This window comes from Malaclemys terrapin, chromosome 10, assembly GCF_027887155.1.
Source record: "Malaclemys terrapin pileata isolate rMalTer1 chromosome 10, rMalTer1.hap1, whole genome shotgun sequence".
In the NCBI taxonomy this organism is placed as follows: Eukaryota; Metazoa; Chordata; order Testudines; family Emydidae; genus Malaclemys; species Malaclemys terrapin.
The window spans coordinates 85,528,601-85,550,839 of NC_071514.1; the positions used below are offsets into that span (position 1 = coordinate 85,528,601).

General features: G+C 45.2%; 1 protein-coding gene across 2 annotated transcripts in view; it reads left to right on the plus strand.

Moving 5' to 3' along the window:
* The window catches only part of PRKCB (protein kinase C beta), a 241,597-nt gene that overhangs the window by 214,156 nt on the left and 5,202 nt on the right, over positions 1-22,239 (plus strand). The window contains exons 16-17 of one of the 2 annotated variants that reach the window (XM_054042411.1): positions 3,151-3,291; positions 18,754-20,218. In XM_054042411.1, the coding sequence (XP_053898386.1) occupies positions 3,151-3,291; positions 18,754-18,912 (300 nt within the window). In that variant the 3' untranslated portion in view covers positions 18,913-20,218. Of the gene's footprint in view, positions 1-3,150; positions 3,292-18,753; positions 20,219-22,239 lie in introns of those variants that run through there. The other variant, XM_054042412.1, reaches the window with a different exon arrangement.

Genomic DNA, 22,239 nt, shown 5'->3' on the forward strand with positions numbered 1-22,239 from the left:
ATATCTTAGATCGATTTCCCCCCCTCAGTGTAGACCAGCCCTAAGAGTTGGCTCAGCATTATAATTAATATAGGGAATGCCAGAGCAAAGATCTGAAACAGGGAGTCTCCCACCGGTTTGGTACTGAGTAGAGTGAAGGAGAGTCAAAAGAAAGCCACCCAACAGCCTCCATCTGGGACTTTTGACCACCAAGAACAGCCCCCTCCCTGCCATATGGGACAAGTGGTGTGGCCTGTCCTTGTACTTCTATGGCTCATTCACTCTGGTAGGGGAATAGGGGAATCCATATCAAACGTTAGACAAAAACGTGACTACATTTTTATATATAGGCTACTACTTACCCTATTCTTCTAAATGACCAGGGACATTTTTGCTTTTATTACATCAGCATAGTTTATTACAATGTAATTTTTTATTCTTCTTATTTATTAATTTTTACAATGACTCGAACACTTCAATATCAAATAAGACAATATTATCCAAAACCATAATGAGCAAGTAAAACAGCTTCAGTTCCCCCGCTCTGAGTCCTATCATCAGTGTTACCCTTCTTCTTCCAGATCCACCTCTCCCCCTTCCCAACCACAGCTGTCCTGTGCTCCTGGCAGCCGCAGTTACAGCGGCTCTTCTCTGGCAGGAGGGGAGGGCGAGGGAGTGATGCTATACTGGACGGACACCAATACCACTTCTTAAGCTTGCTAATGGGATGCTTTGATCCTCGCCACTAGCAAATTAGCACATGTTGTCTGGAAGATGATTGATTCAGATCTCAGAAGCCAGGACCACTGCCTAACACTTTGCTGCTAGATGCTGGGATTTCTAGAGCTGATGTGGAAGCCATGAACATTACTTCGGTAGCTACTCAACCACTGGCACTGAAGGGGTTAACCTGGGCTGGTTTCCCAGCTGTCTGGGTAATGAATGCACTGCCACTGGCCACCAGGGTGGTTGTTGGCTCCAACCTTTTTACTTCACTTCACATTTGTATTTCTGGTTTGTTTGTTTATTTATTTATTTGCGGGGTTGGGGGGGGAGGCTTTTCTTTGCCACTAGGTCTGCGTGGAACATTTTTTTTAAGATCACTCTCCCTAAGCAAGTTTATGTGCAATCATGGTTGACTTATGTCAAAACATTTGCAACTTCCAGAATTTGTGTGTGCCTACTTGGAGACACAAGCTCTGTTACGTTGCTGGGATGGACTTTCTGCAGAGCGTGAAATTCACCCCGACAGAGAGGCCAGGTCCAGGTTCCAGAATCACTTAAATCCTGCTTTCACCCAAACAGCATTGTGAGTTGTGTGCACACCTCTCAACCGCTCCTAGTTTTGAGGGCTGTCACTCATTTTAGTCCCAACGTTACCACATTCCACACAGGTAAATAAAAAATGAGGAGACACCACATCCGAAATAGAGCCATGAATAAGAAGCTCTAGAAAGAGAGGCCTTGACACTAAAGGAAGCAGCTGTTTCCTGCGTGAGCGGTGTTGTGTGTCCCCTTTACTTTGGGCGTTTAAACATAAGACCTTAAGAACGGCCATACTGGGGCAAACCAAAGGTCAACCTAGCCCAGTGTCCTGTCTTCCGACAGTGGCCAGTGCCAGGTGCCCCAGAGGGAATGAACAGAACAGGGAATCATCAAGTGATCCATCCCCTGTTGTCCATTCCCAGCTCCTGTCAGTTTGGGTCTTTGTCATACCTTGCCTCCCAGATTTGGCCTGTAGCAGGTTGAGAACTATTCTTTGTCTGACCCGCCCTGGAAATCGGCAGCGTGACCCAGAGAGAGAGAATTTGAATCTCTGTCCAAGGAAGTAGAAGGGGCAGTGGAGGTTTGTCAGCTGCTGAAGTGAACGTTCTCCCTATGACGTGAGGGGGAATTATGCATATGTATCATGGGGGGGGGGGACAGACAGGTTGGAAGGCATAGGACTAGGCCTGTCTTCCTCCCACTTCCTGAGTGTTGGAGGAGGGATAGCTCAGTGGTTTGAGCATTGGCCTACTAAACCCAGCGTTGTGAGTTCAATCCTTGAGGGGGCCACTTAGGGATCTGGGGCAAAATCAGTACTTGGTCTTGCTAGTGAAGGCAGGGTGCTGGACTCAATGACCTTGATCCCTTCCAGTTCTAGGAGATAGGCTATCTCCATTAATTTAATTTAAATTTATTCCTTTACCTTTTCCAAGCAGTTCCAAGGTTCATAGATTTGAAAGGCAGAAGAGTCCATTGTGATCATCTAGTCTGACCTCCACAGCTGGTCACAGATTGCACCCTGTGGTTCCTGCACTAAGCCTACTAGTGTGAACAGCTGCATAAGTCACAGCTAGTGACAAGCGGGAAGTGGTGGTGTCCTTTTTGCAAACCCATGTCCCTGTGCTGTAGAACAAGATTTGCTGCAAACTGGTTGTGCTCTTGGAACTGGTTTGTTTTAACTGCCCTGCTTCTAATGAAGCAGTCCTTTGTTGCAGGAATTATGTTCATATTCTCCCTGCTTGTCGACATTGTATAAACCTCTGGTATCTGCATTTTATCTCAGGACACAACCCAAACAATACCACCAGGATATTAATGTTTGCACAGCACCTCTGAATTCCCTTACTCTTCTCTGCTTTTCTTACTGGGTCTGTGAAAAGATTGGCTGACAATACATCCCGTTTTGACCAGGACAGTTCCTTTTTTAAGCCCTGTCCCGGCCATCCCGACGTTTTTTGACAAAAGTGGGCATTTGTCCCATTTGTTCTTGGCCAACTTGATCAGTTGGCAAGAGCAAATGGGACAAATGCCCACTTTTGCCAAAAAAGTGGGGTGTGGTGTGGAGGAATGTGGGGGGGGGGGGGTGAGCAGAGATGCCAGCTCCGTGGGGGGGGGGGGGGGGCAGGGTTCTGGCGGTGGGGGGGGGGGTTGCGCCCATGGAAGAATTTAGAGGAGACTCTGAATCCTTGCTGTGTTTCTGGACCCCGTTGTGGGGTTTTCTGTTGAGGGAGATGGTCTGACTCTAGGTGACCCAGTTTGTCCCTCTGTGCCTGGCAGACTGGGTCACGGTGTAACGGTGGCGTCAGCCTCCTCTTGCGCCCGTTCGATTGGTGGGATTTTCTGAAGCAGTTTGGCTTTTTGTCAATGACTGTTTCTTCTTTTACTCTCTCTCTCTCTCTCTCTAAGCTAATGACCAAGCACCCTGGCAAACGCCTGGGATGTGGCCCCGAAGGGGAGCGGGACATCAAGGAGCATGCCTTCTTCCGATATATCGACTGGGAGAAACTCGAGCGCAAAGAGGTTCAACCTCCATTCAAGCCAAAGGCTGTAAGTTTGATTGTATTAAAGTCTCTCTATCTCTCTCTCTCTCTCCCTCCCCCCCCCCACTCCCACACACACTTTCTCTCACTCCCCCCGCGCTCATACACAAGCATATGTGCAGATGCTACTTTCCTTACCCACTCGGTGAACGTATCCCACATTTACTGTATATATTTAGGAGATCCCACGCCCATAACGCTGGCACAGGTCTAGCAACCATCCTAAGAGAATAAATCATTCTGCCTAGCGGGGCCCCTCATCTTGTCTTCAGAGTACAGAGGTAGAAAGCCTGTGTGTGTTGGCTCAGGGATCTTATTGGATTCAATATCTCTCAGTTCGTTAGCACCTGGGTCACTCTCTCCTGTTGTTCTCCCTCTGAAGCTGAAAATGTGTCTTTCTAAACTGCCTCCTAACATCTAGCTTGGGAACATATGCTAAGTCTGAACTGGTAATGAAGCAGCAATTCACTCACTGGCTTCTACCCCAGGTAAAGCCCAGCACGTCTGGAGCTTGAATTGTGTATGAGCATTAGCAGAAAGCCAGAGGAGAATCTGAGTTTTTTGCATTGTTTCTGTATTTCTTCCTGCTGGACTTTGCTAGCTGGGGTGCAGGTAATAGGTTCTTCTGGGGGATGGGAGGAATGTGCAGCATATATTGCTAGATGTGGGTTCTAAACTCTGAGAGGTGAGTATGCCAGTGGTCTGTAGACTATTTAGCTACCATGGGTAAGAGGAATCAGTACTTTGACAGCATGTGGCTGGCACTGAGAGGCAATTTGTGCAGCCAGTAATGCAGCATGCGTTTCAGTCTGTATAACGCCTTGCTTGAGGCATAAGAGTCAGAAATCAGAGGAGAAAGGAGACATTTTGAATCACAAAATAGGGTTCTGTGCCTGATGTGAGGGGAAGGATGGCCCAATAGTTAGAGCGCTACCCCAGCTCTCGGGGGACCTGCCGTGGTGTTCCTGTAGGACCTCTCTGCCTCAGTTCTCCACCATGCAACATGGGCCATAGCAATGCCCTGCCTCAAAAGAGTGCTGCGAAGATAAATACCTTAAAGATTGTGAGGGGCTCAGATACTACAGTGATGAGGATCATATCCGTACGAGAGAGAGACTGATCTCCTGCTCCTCTGTCCCTTTCTGCAACCACCATATGGCAATAATCGATCATGTGGTGTCGAGATGCTAACGGCATAACAGCCCTATTACCATCTACTTTCTGGAGTCTCCAGCTTTGTCCTTCAGTTGCTCACTTCTTTGTGTGTGTCTGCGTGTGAGTGTGTGTCCTGCTCCTCACTTGTCTGTCATTTCCTGGGTCAGAGACCTGCACTCTGCGTGATCCCAAAGTTAAAGCTGATTCGCAGGATTGGGGTTTTGTGTTTAGTAACCTCAGGTTGAGCAGGAAGGAGGCTCCATCTGGTCGCGAGTCCGTCCCCCGGCATTATGGCAGAGTGATTCAATTATCCCTGACCCCATCCTGATAAATGTGCATCTGGGTCCGACTCTCTCAAGTAAAGGAGGATCCCAAAGTCCTTTGTTCCATCCCAGTTTCAAAAGCTTTCCCCATGTTTAGCCCCAATTTTCCTCACTGCAGCTTAAGGCCATGTTTATTTTTCTGTCCTCCGAGATGGAGGATCATAAATCTTTGCTCTATTAGTAACATCCCTGCAGTATCTGTATGCCGCTGTCCTAGCTCTTCTTAGTAGTTTTGCCCCATGTCCTGACCCTTCCCTCTCAGGTCTTATTGTCCGAACATTTTATTATTCTTGCTCATTATACCTTTACCTGTATCCTGATCTCATCACTGCTGCTTCCTCCACGGGGCTAGTTTCCTGTAATGAAATGCCCAGACCTGCTTTTCCCCTGACTTACTCTAAGAACTGGTTCCCTCCGAGGATACTCATTCGCTGTTAACAGCACATGGAATGCATGGAGCATGTGCCCGTAGGAGACGATTTAGCATTACATATCTGTGGTTAAACACCAATCTTCTCTAGCAGCCTCTTCCCTTTTAAAGCCCATTGTCTGACTGTTCAGAATGGAGAAATTGTCCAGCTGGTGGGCAAAGTTAGTGCCACCCCAGCTGCGTGATGGCTTCCCATTTGCCACGCTCATTGCCTTATGCAGTGTTGCCAAGACTCCAGTTAGGGCACAGGAGTGGTCCCTGGGAAATCAGATTCTGTTCCTGACTCTGCCACAACCCCCGTGTGACCAGAGGCACCTGTCTGCATCTGCAGAACTGGGATCATGATACTTCTGTTCCTCCTTGTGCTCATTTGTTCTGAGTCTCCCAGTTCCACCTGGATCCTGTGGACCCCACCAAGCCCCGGAAGGACTCTGCCTTTCCACCCTGTGCTCCAACATAATTATGTTTAAATTACTATTCTGTATTTACAAAGAACTCCACCTGACTGAAGTCTTGTTTGGGAATGAAGAAACCCTGCTGTTCTAGGAAAAGGAACTCAGGCACATATGACCCAAGATCTGCTGCTGTGGGATTTGCACTCTGACCATATTCCCAGAGAAATAAATGTCCCATTCCCCACAACTACAAGCATATTGGACATTTTGAGGCTCAAGGGAGCGGGTGACACCTGGGCGAGGGTTATCCATTGCTGCCTTGTGCACCGTGGCTCAGCGGGGAGGAAGCTGTGGGTTATACACTGTGGGAAGAGATTTCCTTGCTGCTGTCACAGCCCTGGTAAAGCTTCCCCTGCTAGACCCTTACCAGGCAGCTGTGTTTGGGTCCCATGCACTGGACCCATGTGCTTTTGAACTTCCCTTGGTCTGGCTAGGCTCTGGCACCATCTTTCTTTGGCCTCCATGGCACACTTCCTGAGCACGAACCCCATCTGCTCCCCTTGGCTGAACCTCACTGTCCTGCTGCCAGGACCTGTGCTGACCTCCCAAAACATCCCAGTAGCTCAGGCCCGCTCTTCCCCAGAGCTCCAACCGTGTGTTCACCCTTCACTTCTCCAAGAACGTGTGAGAGTTGAAGCACATAACATGCAGCCGAACAAGGGTTCCAAAACCTGTCTCTCTTTACACAGCACAAGAGCTATACAGATCCAGACAAAACAATAAAACACTCGCACCCTCTTCCCTGCCTCAGTTTCCTCACCACTCTGGACTGTTCTTGGGGCTGAAGTGGGAGTCCCCTAGCGTGTCCAGGATCCTCCCCGTTCTCCTCCTGCACAGCCTTGCTTTCTGCTTCTGCCTCTGCTCCTGTCTCCCTCTCTCTTTAAAACAGCTGGGGGGAGTCCTCCTTTCATAAAGATGCAGTCCCCTTTGTCAGGTGCCTCTCCCTCAGTCAGCCTTGTCGTGTTCAGAGTGCCCCACTAGCTCATTCTGTTGCATGATTACTGCCCACCTGGGTGAGCTGTTTTTCTAGTCTGGCTGCCGTCTTTGTCCACGGGTGCTTCCATTTGAATAGAAGACTATCAAGGTTTAACAACCCTGCATTACTAGCCTTGTGTCAGCACCCCTTGGATGGAGGTAAAAAGACAGCAGAGAAGGCAGACTAGCCTCACAATCAAAATGGAGTTCGCAGTTTGATAGAGAGATGTACAAAGAGTTCATCACTTCAAACCAGAATTCATAAGTTGTACATAGATTCCCCAAATCATCCCAGCTGGTGAATCATTTGGGGTCAGTTGTAAAGCCAGACCCTGATTTGCATGCGCAGGACAGGAGATATTTGAGTGAATTATGTTAATGTTCAAAAATGAAAACCCATGTGGGGCTGCAAACTCGAGGAGAGGAGAGGATGATGCCAGGCATTTTAATGTGTGTCCTCAGGAAGCTCAGAGACGGACTTTCATTTGGCAATGATCCATTTTTCCTGAAATTTGTAACTGCTAGTTTTCCCCATCTGTGCTCATTTTCTAACCAGACCTGCTTCTTCCTCTCTCCTGCTGTTTACCAGTTCCTTCCTGAGCCAGATGTCCTGTTACTGTATCTGCCACATGTTGCATCTTCTTTGTTTGTTTGTTTGTTTTTAATGCAAAAAGTTGAATTCTGTCAAAAACGCTTTCTCAATGTGTTTGTTTTTAAAATGTTCAAATTGTGTCCTGCTGTAAATGTCTTATTTCTTTAAAATTCCCTTTGAACGTGGACCTTGGAATGGAGCATGGTAAGCTATTGTCTGTTGTTTCTCATCTAACAGCTTGCCGTAGGAAATATTTTAACATTTGATAGGAAAGGGAGATTAATATTAAGGTAGGTTCAGTAGATTTTTGGATTAGTGAGGATTAAGATGACTCAGGTACCTGCTGATGGTTTATATTTCAACAGCCATGCATCTGTGTTGAAAAATACATATTCCTTTAATGCCATCTGCCAAAAGGAAATCAAAGGAAAGGAACACTTTTTTAAAAAATGGTGCTGTCTGGTTATCAAAATGCCCATTCACAGTCACAGGGATACAGAAAATCTGGATTTAAAATATCCTTGGAGAAGGAAGAGTTTGTGATCACTTTTAAAAGTTCACCTGTAATCAGAGAATACCAGGATTGGAAGGGACCTCAGAGGTATCTAGTCCAACCCCCTGGTCAAAGCAGGACCAATCTCCAGACAGATTTTTGCCCCAGATCCCTAAATAGCCCCCTTAAGGATTGAACTCACAACCATGTGTTGAGCAGGCCAATGCTCAAACCACTGAGCTATCGGAGGCTTTTAATGGCAGTAAGTTTGGTCTTGTGCAGAAAGGCGCACGCAACGGCAGTATATGCTAACATGGTCTTTTTCACTTCCACAGAAATCTTTTTTTTTTTTTTTTAATTTCAGATTAGTCATTGAAATAATATAAAGACAATAAACTACATGGAACTTTTCTTGTCAGCCAAGGTTTTAAAATACAGACTGTAGATAAGTCTCCATATGGACACACGTGTGCACATGCGCAGAGAGCTTGTCTGCACTACAGAATGTTACCATGTTTGAACATGAGTCAGCTGACACCCAGCTGATCACAATTCAGGGGTCAGCACAGAGCAGACCCCATTGAGTTCAGCGTCACGTCAGCTAATTCGTTTGGTGACAGCTTTGCTCAAACACGGCAAAATGGTTTGTGCTGTACACAAGGCCGCTGAGGCCGGAGCGGGCCAGGGCTCGAATACAGATGCCAGTTAAGAAGCTAATGGGAGTGAGCTGGCACGGGGCTGGGTCAGGCCCTCATCTGCTGTGTTTCAGCTCTGGTGGCATCTTTACCACACTGGATGGTCACCTGTCTATACATAACTCTTGCTGGGGACTAGCTTCACTAACCTCCACTTTTGCGTAACACCCAAGAACTCCTTGCAGTGTCTTGCTAATGCTGTAACAGCTCTGCAGACACGGCGGCTGGGTTCAAATGAAGCCTTTGTTTACTCTCCCCTTGTCTGGCTGCCCGGAATGGCCACGCTTCACTTCTTGGAAAATTGTATAATTTTAAAACAAAAACGGACAGTTAATTATTCAGCCTGACTTGGGTCTGCTCTGTCCTTGGTGCTGAAAATACATTCTTGAGATCTTGTGGTTTGGTTCCTGCTTGGTGCTTGATTAACCTTTATCACAGTGACTATAACAAGAGAGATCGGGGGCTGCAGCTTGTCTTTGGTATGCAGAAAGTCAGCGATTCTGACAAGGGGCTGTGCTTCGTTGCTCTTAGGTTTGGTCTCCGCATACCAATTCCCTGCCTGGTGGCGCTTACCCTGAGAAGTGTGTTTACACACTCGCTCTGCCTCTCATTGAGATAATTATTGTTTTTGGTGTCTAATTACTCCTTTACTTTACATAAAGCCTAGTGATTTGAAAAGTCTCCTCACTCTGAAAGCCTTGAAATCAAATGGCAGAGTACAGAAGTGCTGACAACAAGGAAGTCAGTGAGGTTTTTTTTTAATCTTAATTTAATAATTATCTAATTGCATAAATTAGATCTTATTCGAATCATTTTGAGTTAATGAATATTGAAATACTATTTACAGACCCAGTTACTTAGGAAATGAGTCAGTTATGCGCTCCTAGCTCATTTTTCTTGCTGTAACCTCTGTGGTGGTGAGGTGAGTCCAGGAGACCCTGTGAGCCATTTCCGAATCAGAGATGGTTAAGGGTTTAGCGGGCAGCACATGTAACGGCGCAGTGCGACCTGCGGGAGGTGTGCACTCTACAGCATGTTAAGGCTCAGTCAAATGGAGCAGAGTTTTCTAGCTGTGTACAGCAAAAATCCCCAACTAGTCAATGTTTTAAAGTTAAATGTTCCCCCCCCCCCCTAACAAAATGGACATGCAGTGAGGGTAAAACCATGAGCTCTTCTCTGTTCCCCTCAAGATCATTCTCTCTGACCTCATTTTAATGATTTGGTTTATATTTTCATTCTCTTCCAAAGAAACCTCTTTGGTTACAGAAGAGACTTAGCAGCCCTGATTCAGCAAAACATTTCAGCAAGTGCTTAAGGCCCATTGAAGTCATTGGGACTTAAGCATGTGCTTAAAATTAAGTATATGCTGTGCAGAACTGGGACCTTTATTATTAACCAGTTTTTTTGCACACTGAAAATATTTACTCAGTTAGTATGCAGACGTGTTCCCAGTCTATCCCTGCATATAGATATTTTGGGGGGTAAAATTTTCAAACGCACCTAAGACCCATTTTCAAAAGTTACTTAGGAATCTTAGTCCTTCATTGGGCTCCTAACGGCCAGATTTTTAAAGGTATTTATACACCTAAACATTCGGACAGGCACCTAGTGGGAATTTCAAAAGTGCCTAACTCCCATGGGAGTCAATCCCACTGGGTGCCAGTCTCCATCTTCAGGCAATGAAATCGCTTTTGAAAATCTGACCGAGTCACTTTTGCAAATGAGATTTTGGCTTCTAGGTCACTTAGGGGCTTTTGAAAATGTCACTCTCTCTAGCCTTTGCCACAGGTTGGAGATGGCACATTTCAATCCTCTCTTCTCCTTTGAAAATCCCACCCTTAATCAGGCACTGGCCATTAGCAGTTTGTAACAGCCCCTCTTCACAGTAGGCAGAGATTTGTATGGTTTGTGATTGCTAGGGGTCCTTTAGGAAAAAGCAACCCTGCTCCCCCCAGAGACCTATAGTGCTCCTCTCTGAAGGCCAGGCAAGGGAGATGAAGGCCCGCTTTGGTGAGCAAAGGATTAGCAGCACACCAGTGTACTCTGTAATTCTGCGTGACTGTCTCTCCCTCGCCTGGCTGTGAAAAGGGGACAAGGGGAGTGGAATCTGTTTCATCCAAACACTTCTTTATCAGTGCATAATTTCCACCCATCCTTGTGCTTAGTATAATTTTTAGAAGTTAAGTAGACAAAGCCATCAGTACAGCATCTTGGCAGCCCTGAATGCCGTCTCGTTCCCAAGCTGCTCATTTTTCTGCTAAGATGCTTTATAAGTGCAAAGCGTGATTACAAAGCAATCAGCACTTTGTGCATTTCATGGTCATGGACAGTGCTTGTTTAAACGTCTCACGCTTACCCATAAACAGTTCTTTCTTTCCACCGCGTGGACCAGGATAGCTGGGGAGATGCACTCCAAGCTGGGCTAATGGAAGCATGTGCAAGAACTTGGCCAGCTGAGGAGTCCTCATCTTTTGCCTCTTCTTGAGGACTGAATTTGGGGGGAGGGTTGTTTTTTAACCCTGTTTTCTGTCTTGCTGCAACAGTTGCAAAAAGGATTCTGAAGCAGAGAGAGCTGTTAAACTAGGACTTGGAGTCTGGCCAAAAATTACCTGCCTGTTTTTATTTTCACTCTGTATAATTTGTGTCAATGTGTAGGTGATGGAATAAGGCAATATGTTATAAGGTGATGAAGTGCCCTCTTTTTAAACCTCTCCTCCTAGCATTCCAGAAAACCTTGCTAGAAGGAAAATACTTGAAAACTCTGGTCCCTTTTCACAGCACTCTGACTCCAGTGGAGCAGACCCAATGCTTTCAGTGGTAGTGCCCCGTGAACAAAATACTACTCAATGGGGCAGATCCACTGCTGTTGTAATAGGTCCTAGCTCCATTGAAATCAACCGTGCACTGGAGATTTACACCAGCTGAGGGTTTGCCACAGAAGGGATGAGTGTAGCAGAATCAGGCACACGGCCCATGGGAGACAAGGTGGGTGAGGTAATATCTTTTGTTGGGTCAGCTTTGGTTGGTGAGCGAGCAGCTTTCGAGCTGCACAGAGCCCTTCCTCAGATCCAGGAAAGGTACGTAGAGTGTGACAGCTAAATACAGATAGTTTAGCATAAGTAGTTAGCACCACAGTTGCCAACTTTCACATGGAAAATAAGCACCCCAACTTTCACAATAAGCCAAAAATCCAACTACCGGTAATCCCATTTCAAAACAAGCCAGTCCCTAAGAACCCCAACACTCTGTGACTAGATCCCCCCGGCGTGCAATCTGGGCCTGTGGTGGGCCCACTGTGCACCATTGATTCTCTCACCCCCTTGACCCTGCTTGCCGGGAGCCGATCAAAAAAAAAAAAAAGCAACAAACTACAGGCCAAACAAGCAACTAGCCTAAAGCCAAAAACTAACCAACAAGCAACTCACAAGCCAATTAAGCCAAAAACAAGCCCAATTTCTGCGGGTTTGTCATGTCTGGTTCTCAGGGACCATTCTGGCCCATTAACACCCCTATAGTTCTAGGAGAAAAAGGGGCACTCGTGGGGTACACATTGGATTTATGGCTTATTTCAACAGTGTTTTTCTTAAGACCGTGATTTTTAGTGTCTAGCAAAGTTATGAATGTAAGGTCCCCGGCCTGTCTTCTGAATGCATGGTGCAGGTTTCCTTTGAAGATGAGGACTGATAGGTCAGATGCCAAGCGATTGCTTTGTGAAAAGTGGGAGTTAGGTTAATCTCCCCCATTCTGATTAGGTGCTCACAAGCTGTAACCATGAGAGTTGGAGGGTGTGTCCAACGCACCACCTGAGCTGAACTTCAGGAATAGGGGAAGATGTTTGTCATAACAGTGAAAATAGCCAGAGTCAGTTGTGTGGTTTTTCATTGCATTCCCAGGATCAATGGGGAAATATTTGATTGTCTTTGTTGTCTCTATTGGAAATCAAGCGAGATATTGGTAAAACAAAAAGGCTATCTTCTAAACTGACAGTTTTATTTCTGCAGCTGTTAAAAAAAAAAAAAAGCCATTCTGCAGTGGCTATAAATATTAGACAGGATACTTTGAGGATTAGTGTAAAATAGATTCCCACTATCTCAGTTCAGGATGGAGTGCTGCTTGTTTGTTCAGAGAGTACTAAACTGGGGTGGATTGCTTTCCCCAGGTGGTTTTTGTTAAATCTAAAAATTACTATGGGATGTCTTCCTCCTCTTAAAGAGGAGCTCAGTTTTGGAAGCAGTAAAACTCGATGCCGATGTAAAGAGCATCTGTTACAGCCGACAGCAATGTGAATTCTTCTCCGTATTATTTATCCAATGGAATATGGCTATATCATCCTTCAAAAGAAAAACCTGTTAAAATCTTACTTGTCAATCTGTTTGGAAAGGAATTGGCCTGTTGTTCGCATTACCATGCACAGCTGCCTGCTGTATTAATTAGTGAAATGGCAGGATATGGTGCATAAGGCTCTAAGGTACTGGGGGTTGGGATAGCTGGTTTGCTGATAAATGTCTCTGTAACCTTTAAAGAAAGAAGGAGCAATTGTCACATCTCATTCATACAAGGATGAAAGTTGAATTAGGATCCATGAAGAACACGAACCCTGGAGGCATGGCTCTGATCTAAAATATGCAGCAAGCATCTCTTCAAGGTCGTTTCAACAATCACTATCTTAACAGCACAACACGGATCCCCGGTTATAGCCCTCAACCTTTGCGTTTTGGATTGCATGCAGTTCACATTGGGTATTTTCCAACTCTTTTTTGGTTAGGGCATTTATTTTGCCATGACACAAACTCCATCTCTTTCCCCCGAAATTGTAGTTATGTGACTTTGACCTATTAGCCAGGCAATTTCCTTGCATTTTTACAAACTTCAGGAACAAAATCACCTATTCACAAATCTGGAAAACAAATTCATAATGTCTGAGCAACTTTTCAAATATTCTTACTGTAAAGGCCTTTCTGATATTATGGCAGGAGTCATGCCTTGTTGATGCAGGTTTCTGTAGCTAAACATTAAAATAATACTTTGTTTTCCTGTAGAACTTTTCATCCCAGGATCTGAAAGAACTTCACAAACATTAAAACCTCGCCCAATTAACCCTAAAGTAATTGATACTAAGTGTTTAAAAAAACATGCAGCTCATCCCTTCAAAGCAAGTTCAGGCCTCATGCCCCCAAATGTTTCAAACGAGCTACCGAACGTCTCTCCACCAAGAACTTGTGAAGCTAATGGCCAGTGACAGGTATATTTGCAAAGCTTTAAATATATATGGGAGTGGATGGAATCTGCAAGTGAGCTGTTTATCAGCAGGGAGCTCTTGCTACGCTGTATGTTACGATTCTGATAACCTTTTTCAGTTCCTTTCCCAATAGTTAGTTTTATCTTGTTGCTAAGGGGAAAAGCTAGTGACAACGTGGCCTAGAAAGCCCATATCTCCACATTCTCTTGAGCCTCCAGGGTTTGTGCAACTGGCAACTTCATTTTTGCGAATTTATTTTCTATTGTTGATGCTAATCTGATGGCTTTCAGGCAGCCAGCTAGCGGAAAGGAAAATATTTTCTCTGCTGACACCAGTGTGTCCAACATCTAAAATATCTTTTGTAAGAGTCCAGATCTGGTGTTTCATTGCATGGCTTGGGATAGCTACCAGCTCTTGCCAAAGAAACTGGAAGTCTTGATGGATATCGTTCAAATTTTATATTTTGTGGGTTGTCAGATCAGCATGAGACACTCAGGCTGTTTCGTCTTAATTTCTAGACATCTATGACCTCTCCGGCTGTCATGCCGAGTTAGGGAGGGCATGTGTCTTTAGGTTATCTTCTGCTCCCTGAATCATTTGGAAATAAGGAGCATCCTCTTAACAGCCCCCAGTAGTGCCACTAAGCTAAGGTGCCATCAGGGCTTTCGTTGCAACCTTCTCTTTCCAAAGTCTATAGCTTGGCCACCTTTTAAAATTGTTCTGAGTCTTAGCAGAGGTGACAGGTTGGAAGCAGTCTTATTGAACCAACTTGGGAGATGATTTGATTGTGGAGGGAGGCCAAGAGAGCAAACAGAAGTTCAGTGTTTTCTGCTTCAGTAAAAAGCAGCCGCTTACCCTGCGAATGGAGGGTTCCCATCTGGTGTTCTCGGCCCTTTGTTCCCTAAGATGCATTGCATCATGGGACCCGTAGAATCGATTTCTCTCTGCTGAGAGGAATTTGGGGAGGGAAGAGTGTGAGGACATCAAAACAGAGGCTGGGAATTGGTCTGTGGGGGCGGAGAAATTACCCAGTTTATCTGTATAAAGAGCATCTAACCGGCCATCTGCCTATTGCTCTGATTACTTGGTTTGTATATTTGTAACTCTTCCCCTCACTCAGTGTTTGTCCTAGACACTGCGCTTCTCAGTGCGGGCCTGCATTTCCCCTGTGCCATTTGAGGCACCCCCACAATATAAAGGATGAGAATCGCAGTGGACTAGTTCACACCAGATCTACACTTTGGATTGCTTAATATCTTTGTAACTCACATAACTTCTTTGTCAGCCTTGATCTTGAAAGACTTGGGCATTTTTATGGATAATACTGTGTTGTTCAAAGACCAGCCTCTAACTGCTGCTAAACTAAGGCCTGGTCTACACTTAAAAATTAGATCGATCTGGCTACCTTGCTCAGGGCTATGAAAAATGTCACGCCCTGAGTACCGTAGTTAGGTTGACTTAACCCAGGGTGCGGATGTGGCTAGGTCGATGGCAGAATTCTTCTCTTGGCCTAGTTTCTGCCTCTCAAAGAGGAGGATTAACTACCTGGACAGAAAAACCCCTTCCTTCTATGTAGGAAGGATCTCCACAACGGCACTACAGCACCATTGCGGTACTGCTGCAGAGGCTATAGTAGACGTGGCCTCAGCTTTTTAAGAACCTTCCCTCTTGTTTTGCCACTGACTGACTCCTCTGTTACATAGTGAAAAGGAAGTGACTTGTCCCACTGAAGTGCTAAAAGGTTACCGCGTCTGGTCGAAATACAGAACTGGGAGTGATGCTAGCCATATATTTCATGGAGGCATGGTCACTGTGATGGAGGGGGGCAAGGTGTATTTGCTTTTCATCTGGCTAGAATACCATGGGAAAAAGAGACAGGAAAAATCTTGAGAGGTGTCTGAGCACATTTGGGCCCTGATTCAGAAAATCACTTAAGCACATGAGTGCAGTCTCTAAGTATCTGGACTGGGGAAGAACTTTTCTGATCATGGACAGCTGTTTAATCTAGCAGAAGAAGGCGGAATGAAATCCATTGGGTGGAAGCTGAAGATGGACAAAGTCAGGCTAGAAATAAGGTGTAAACTTTTACACTGAAGGTAATTAACCATTGAAAAAAACTTACCTAGGGCTATGGTGAGTTCTCCATCACTTGAAGCCTTTACATCAGGACTATGCTCTAGTTCAAACCTAAATTATGGGCTTCATGAAGAAATGGGTGGGTGAAGTTCTGTGGCCGTGTTTGTGAAGGAGATCAGATTAGATAATTGTAGTGGTCTGTTCCGGTTTTAAAATCTATGAATCAGATGCTTCAGTGCTTTGCTGAATAGGATGAGCTTAAACTCATGTTTAAGTTTAAGCAGGAGCTTAAGTGATTGGCTGAACTGAGACATTGATCTGCACAATGGGAAAGGGATACGTTATGGCTGAAGAATACATTCTGAAGATGAGCAGACAGGCTTTGCGTGGCTGTGACTAGCATTTAACATTATTCACTGAACTGTCCAATGGTTTTAGGAATAATTATGGCTTACCTGGTGGCTGTAAGAACATAAAATATGCCAAAGGGGCTGCGTATTAGCGAGCGGGCTGATGTTCGCTTTGTCTTTTTTTTAACCTCGTCGGTGAACAAAAGTGGAGAATTTTGAACAGTTCACAGGTATTGTCTTTACTGTTTAATATTTTTAGACCGACGTTACGTTCATTAAAAATGCAAATCTGTTTTCTTAGCAAACGATAGTTCATTTGGGGAAGTCCCAGCATGTAAAGCATATGTGCTCTTTTGAGATGTGTATTGGGGAGGAGAGAGAAGGAGGCAGATAAGTCCTGGCTCCTGCACCTCCAGGGCCAGAGGGAATAGAGCCAGGAGTGTCGTATTTGAGGGATAAGAAATACAGCTCACTAACCAATAAAGTAAAGCCATTAATTCCAGTTCATATAGGATGTGCTATGCATGTGGTAGGTATAGTCAAGCAGTTTGTAACTGTGTCACTTCCTAATAATAGACCAATGATAAGTCTTATGAGCTTCTGTTATAACCTAGTACCCATCTAACAGTTCTCTGTAGCAGTATCCAAGGTTACAGGAGTTCCTTACATACTTTCTTTTACATTCAAAGTGAAGTGAAGCATTTGACAGGTTTCTCTCACTCCCATCCCAAACCAACCCTTTGTTCCACACAGAAAATGTAAAGCCCCTGTGGTTGAATTCTCAGCTGGTGTCAGCTGACATCAAATGAGGTTCTGGCCCCTAGAATTACTGTTTAGAGGACCATCATGCTGGCTATTTTATAGTGTCACCTCAGTGAACCTATCAGAAAGGCACAGCAGTGGCGCATTTCTGCGCAAGATGAGAAACCTGGAACCTCTTGGGTTCTAATCCTGGCTCTGACATGGATTCCCTTGTGGCCTTGGATAGGTCTCTTATCCTCTCTGACTCAGTTTCTCCATTTGTGAAATGGAGAGTATCCTTATTTCTCTACCTCATGCACCACGGGGAGTAAGGGGATTAAGGAGAATGTAGAGCGTTTGGAAGAGGACCCGTCCTGTGGAAACACCAGGGAGTACTTAACAAATGCAAACTTTTTAAAGGAAAGTGAAGGTGAAGCTGTGTGTAGCTCAGTCTATGGTGGTGTCTAGTGGCCAGGCTGGCCAGCCCAGGACAGCCCATCCAGGGAATACAGCCCCTTTGTCAGAGAGGGCATGTACTTTGAGCGCTGGAGGAGATGGTCTGGGTTTAGTTTTTAACCCTGTACCCTTTCCTTTCATGGTCTTTCCTCCCCCTGGTAACACACCTGCTTGCATGGGCTCTCAGGACTCATGGCATCTGGAGAGGCAGGATGAAGAAGTACTTAGCGCCTAGTGAGCCAAGAGTGCTGGAGATTAATAGTGTCTTATTTACTAAGCCCCCTCCTCTCACTCACTCCCCCCATGTGAATATTATCCTATTTCACAGGCAAGGAAGCAGAGTCAGAGAGTATAATTTTTCTGAGGTAACAACCAGGATTAACACTTGTGACTTCCTGCCTCCCAGCCCTGGGTTGGGACCACTAGACCAAGCCTCCCTAGGATGCCTGCTCATGTGACAACGCCCAAGAGCTGTTTGTTGTCCTGGAGAAAGGAGGAGCCTATGCACCCCAGGGTGGGGAGTGGGTGCACTTCTCTCAAGGTGACCCTTCCCCACTCTCCTAGAGGAGGCCTGAAATACTTTTGGCAGCTGTATTATAAATGGGACCTTCTCCCCATCCCTCCAGATCAATTCAACGGAGCAGTTTCCCTGTTGGTCATAAGGCAGCACACCTTTCCCTCGTGCTATGCATTTTCCAAAGCATTTCTCTCTAAGAGATGCCCACTTGCAGTACCTGCACCGTTTCCCAGACCTCGATGCAGGAGTGGGCGGTGCAGTGTGGGACGCAAGGACTGTTACGCCAGTGATCTCTTTGCATGCGGTGCTGACACGGGTTAGTTTTGCTGGAAGAAAGTCTAATCCAAGCAGCATTTGGCATGTGTGTGGGAGCATGAGGTGTCTGACAGGTGTGCTGGGGTGGGGGTGGGGGGACGACACTGTAAATCTCTCCAGTGGCACAATGGCCTTGTCTGTGCTAGGCATTCAGCCCGTAGGGGTTACCTAGTGTGAGATCTGCAGAAGCTGTGGTGTCGCTGCTTAAACGTGGACAAGTGGAACTATCTCAACGGTTGGTTCATGACAAAACCTTCTAGTTCCCAGGCGATGGAGGGGAAGGATGAGGTGTGTATTGGTAGAACACTGGTGCTCTTTGATAACGGAAGTGAGCAGCACAGCTCAAACAGGTACAGTATGACTGCATGCGACTGGGAAAAGCTCAGCAAGTAATTGCACTGCCATCTCATTCCGCTCCTGCAATTACTAGCCACGCTACAGCCTGATAGTTTATCAGTCTCTGGCTACTCCATGAGAAAACATAGCCTTGCAATTAACAAAACTCATAAGTATTTTGCATCTTCTTTTCTTTTCTCTCATTTTCCTCATTGAAATAATCTGCTCTGCAAGGTGTGAATGGGAGGGGATTGCTGCAGACCGCATCCAGTTTGGTTTGTTTTCTCCACCCACCACGAGTTCTTTTTTTCCCTCTCATAGTGTGGACGGAATGCGGAAAACTTCGACCGATTTTTCACTCGCCATCCACCCGTCTTAACTCCACCTGACCAGGAAGTCATCAGGAACATTGACCAATCAGAATTCGAAGGATTTTCCTTTGTTAACTCTGAATTTTTAAAACCTGAAGTCAAGAGCTAAGTAGCTGTGTAGATCTCATTCCTGCATCTTTATCACCCAGTCCCAACAGCTGTTGTGGTGACATTCTTCATTGCAAAAGTTGCATTCATGGTTTTTCTTTTGTAACGATACTAGAGTGACCATGTTTCAAAGCCAGAAGTGTCTTCACATAATTTGGGACCTCTCTGAATGACAACTGTTGTGTGAAAAGTACTGCAATTTAATTATGTTTTTTAATCAAATTTTACTCCTAGCTAATGATATCAGTACATTGACCGACAGATCATTAAATGGGGTGTCTAACAGCTCTCCAATTACAGGCCATGACAATTGGGAGAAATCTAAGTATTTGCCTTGCTTTCCTGTTCTTTCACTTATCTAGCCCTTTAATGTAATCACATGAAAATAGCTGCTGTCATTTCAGTCTGTTAGTGGCAAAGCAAGTGGTTTTCATTAAAACTTTACCTGGGAATTAAGTGTGGAACACTGAACTTTGCAGGCTTCTAATTAATTTTGAGTCTCTTTTCCCCCCCCCCCCCCCCCCCCGCATCCCAAAAGCAAATAGTTTGTCAAGAGATTGGACATGGGACTTCTTGTCTGACATGCAACCCTGAGTCCTTGTTTATTTAAAAACACTGCAAAAATCTCTTGCCCTTTTTTTTTTAATTTTTCATCAGACACAGCACTCCCTGATAGCAGTAATAAATAACTGGGGAAACCAAATCTATTGCTCACACAGATTTCTCCTGATTGTGCAGTTTCTTAGTAGCTTTTTTTATTAAAAGAAAGTGTATCATCCAGCTATAAAAGGAAAGTTTGAAAGAACCCTTGTAAATGCTTTCAAATCTATGGTCACCCTAGTAAACACCATACATGACATGTTTTTTTTTCATTATTTCATATCAAACCTTTTTTTCCTTTGGGTTTTTTCAAATGCCAAAATGATTAATTCAGTTTGTTACATGCGCTTTAAATGTGTCAAAAATGGTATTAATGAAAATGAGCTGATATTTAAAGTCTAGCAGTATTGTGAAATCTGATGAAGCCTGTAAAGAATTTTGTTTTCACTAATATTCCTACCTTACAGAATGTTGCTGGATATTTAAATAGTCTAAGTTTGTGTTCCTAGAATCCAAAAAAAAAGAGGGGGGGGGGAAAGCTTCAGGAAAGATGTTTCTCATGAAACAATGACAATCGTATCACTTCCTTTTGTACCATTCTGCCAGATGTTTGTGGGCTGTCACTTTGAATCAAGCTGCTTTGAGCTGTAATGTGCCAATCTTTTTCCAATACTGATTATAAAATAAAAAATAAGAAACAATGTCAAAAAAAACCCTGCATTTATTTGTGAATGATGAATTTCAACACAGTCCTGCACTCTGAGATGCCAGAAACCATGAGACTGAGTCTCAGTGGGGATGGAGTGGCTTTGGGAATCGGAATGTTACATGCACATCATCTCTGATTGCTGACCGTGTTTGAGTCCAACCTGGGATACCCCCAAGTTTCCAGGTCTGCTCTAAGGCCACAGCAGGCAGTAGCCCACATCACAATACCGTCTCCTCCACCCACAGTGTCACTGCCCAGGGTGTGGCCATAGGTCTGAGCTGAATTACCCCTTTCACTCCTGTAGAGTGCGTGTCCTTCAAGACAATGCATGAAGCTATCAACTGGCATCCTTCGGTGGCACCACCACCAATCTCTGCGGTATGTATAAAACAGTGCCTCTCCTCCCACCCCTCATTAGAACAGCCATACTGGGTCAGACCAATAGTCCATCCAGCCCAGTATCCTGTTTTCTGACAGTGGCCAATGCCAGGTACCCCAGAGGGGATGAACAGAACAGAGAATCATCAAGTGATCCATCTCCTGTCACCCATTCCCAGCTTCTGGCAAACAGAGGCTAGGGACACCATCCCTGCCCATCCTGGCTAATAGCCATTGATGGACCTATCCTCCATGAACTTATCTAGTTCCTTTTTGCACCCTGTTATAGTCTTTGCCAGAGGATGTTGTGAAGGCCAAGAGTTCCACAGGTTGACTGTGCGTTGTGTGAAGAAATACTTCCTTTTGTTTGTTTTAAACCTGCTGCGATTAATTTTGTTTGGTGACCCTTGTTCTTATGAGAAGGAGTAAGATCCAAGATCTCAACTGCTGATTGAAGAGGGAGCTTTCTTGTTCTGAAATCCAGGTAAAATTCATTCTTTCTCTAGTGAGAGCTCAAGAAACCCCATCATCCTTGACACCCTCTGGGTTAGCTCTTTAAATGACTTTAACAGTAAGTAATGATTACAGAATGAGGCTTTGAAGCTTCCAGAAATTTTAAGCGAAACTATCTCTATCAGACAGTGCATGGTGAGCCGGTGACTCATTACTGCATGTGTGAACTCTCAAGGGAGCCGTTGTTCAAAGCAATTGGTAGGTTTTTAGCTAGAGAGAGATCACAGGCATCTGCTAATCTCATTCTCCCAAATGCATACACAATTCCTTTGCTTCCTCTGGAATTCCGCTTCTGCTGCATTATAGGAGCCTTTGAGCTCTGTAGGATTATTCTCAGGGTGCCAAATAAAGTACCAAACGCAGCAGGGGCTACCTGCTAGCCCCCTTCCTCTGTTCCAGCCCACATCACAGGAGATGCTGCTCAGTGTGGAACTCTTCCAGGCTATAAGAAAGGGGCATGGACAGGCACTGGAAATGACTGCTGAAGAAATTGTGACTGCCCCTCTAATATTCAGGGAGACACAGCTGGGGGAGTGATTTTCTTTTAGGACATATAAACAGGCCTCTGTGCAAGACTCTGCATGTGGAATGTACGGTCCCAGCAGCAGCGGAGTACAGAAACAGCCTGAGCATTAGAAATTCACATTTGAATACCTGCGGGAGGCTAAACAGGCCCCTCCTTCACCAGAATTCAAAGTGAAGCTGGACAGATTTGCATCCGACAGCTCCCGCTTCACCCCTTGAGATGTACAACGTCTCCGACACACAATCAGAAATGCAAAAAACCTGCCACCCAGCACATCTCCCAGAGGTCGAGGCAGGATTTGGTCCCCCTTGGTCTGGCTAGCCAAGTTTTACGCATCCCTGCCCTCCCTTAGCCAGGTGATTCCACAGCCTTCTGCATCCCACTGTCAGGAAGCTTTTCCCGAGACAGCCTCAATTTCCCTTTCCTAATTCATTCCAGTACCTCCCACTTGTACCCCCCTGTATCCTTTTCCCTGCTCCCTCCACAAACAAGTAACTTCCTTCCTCGGCAGAGGCCTAACTAGCGTGTGCGTGCGCACACACATCTTTAGAGAGAAATTCACAGTGAGAAGAAAGAAGTTATAATAGTTTTGCTCATCACTA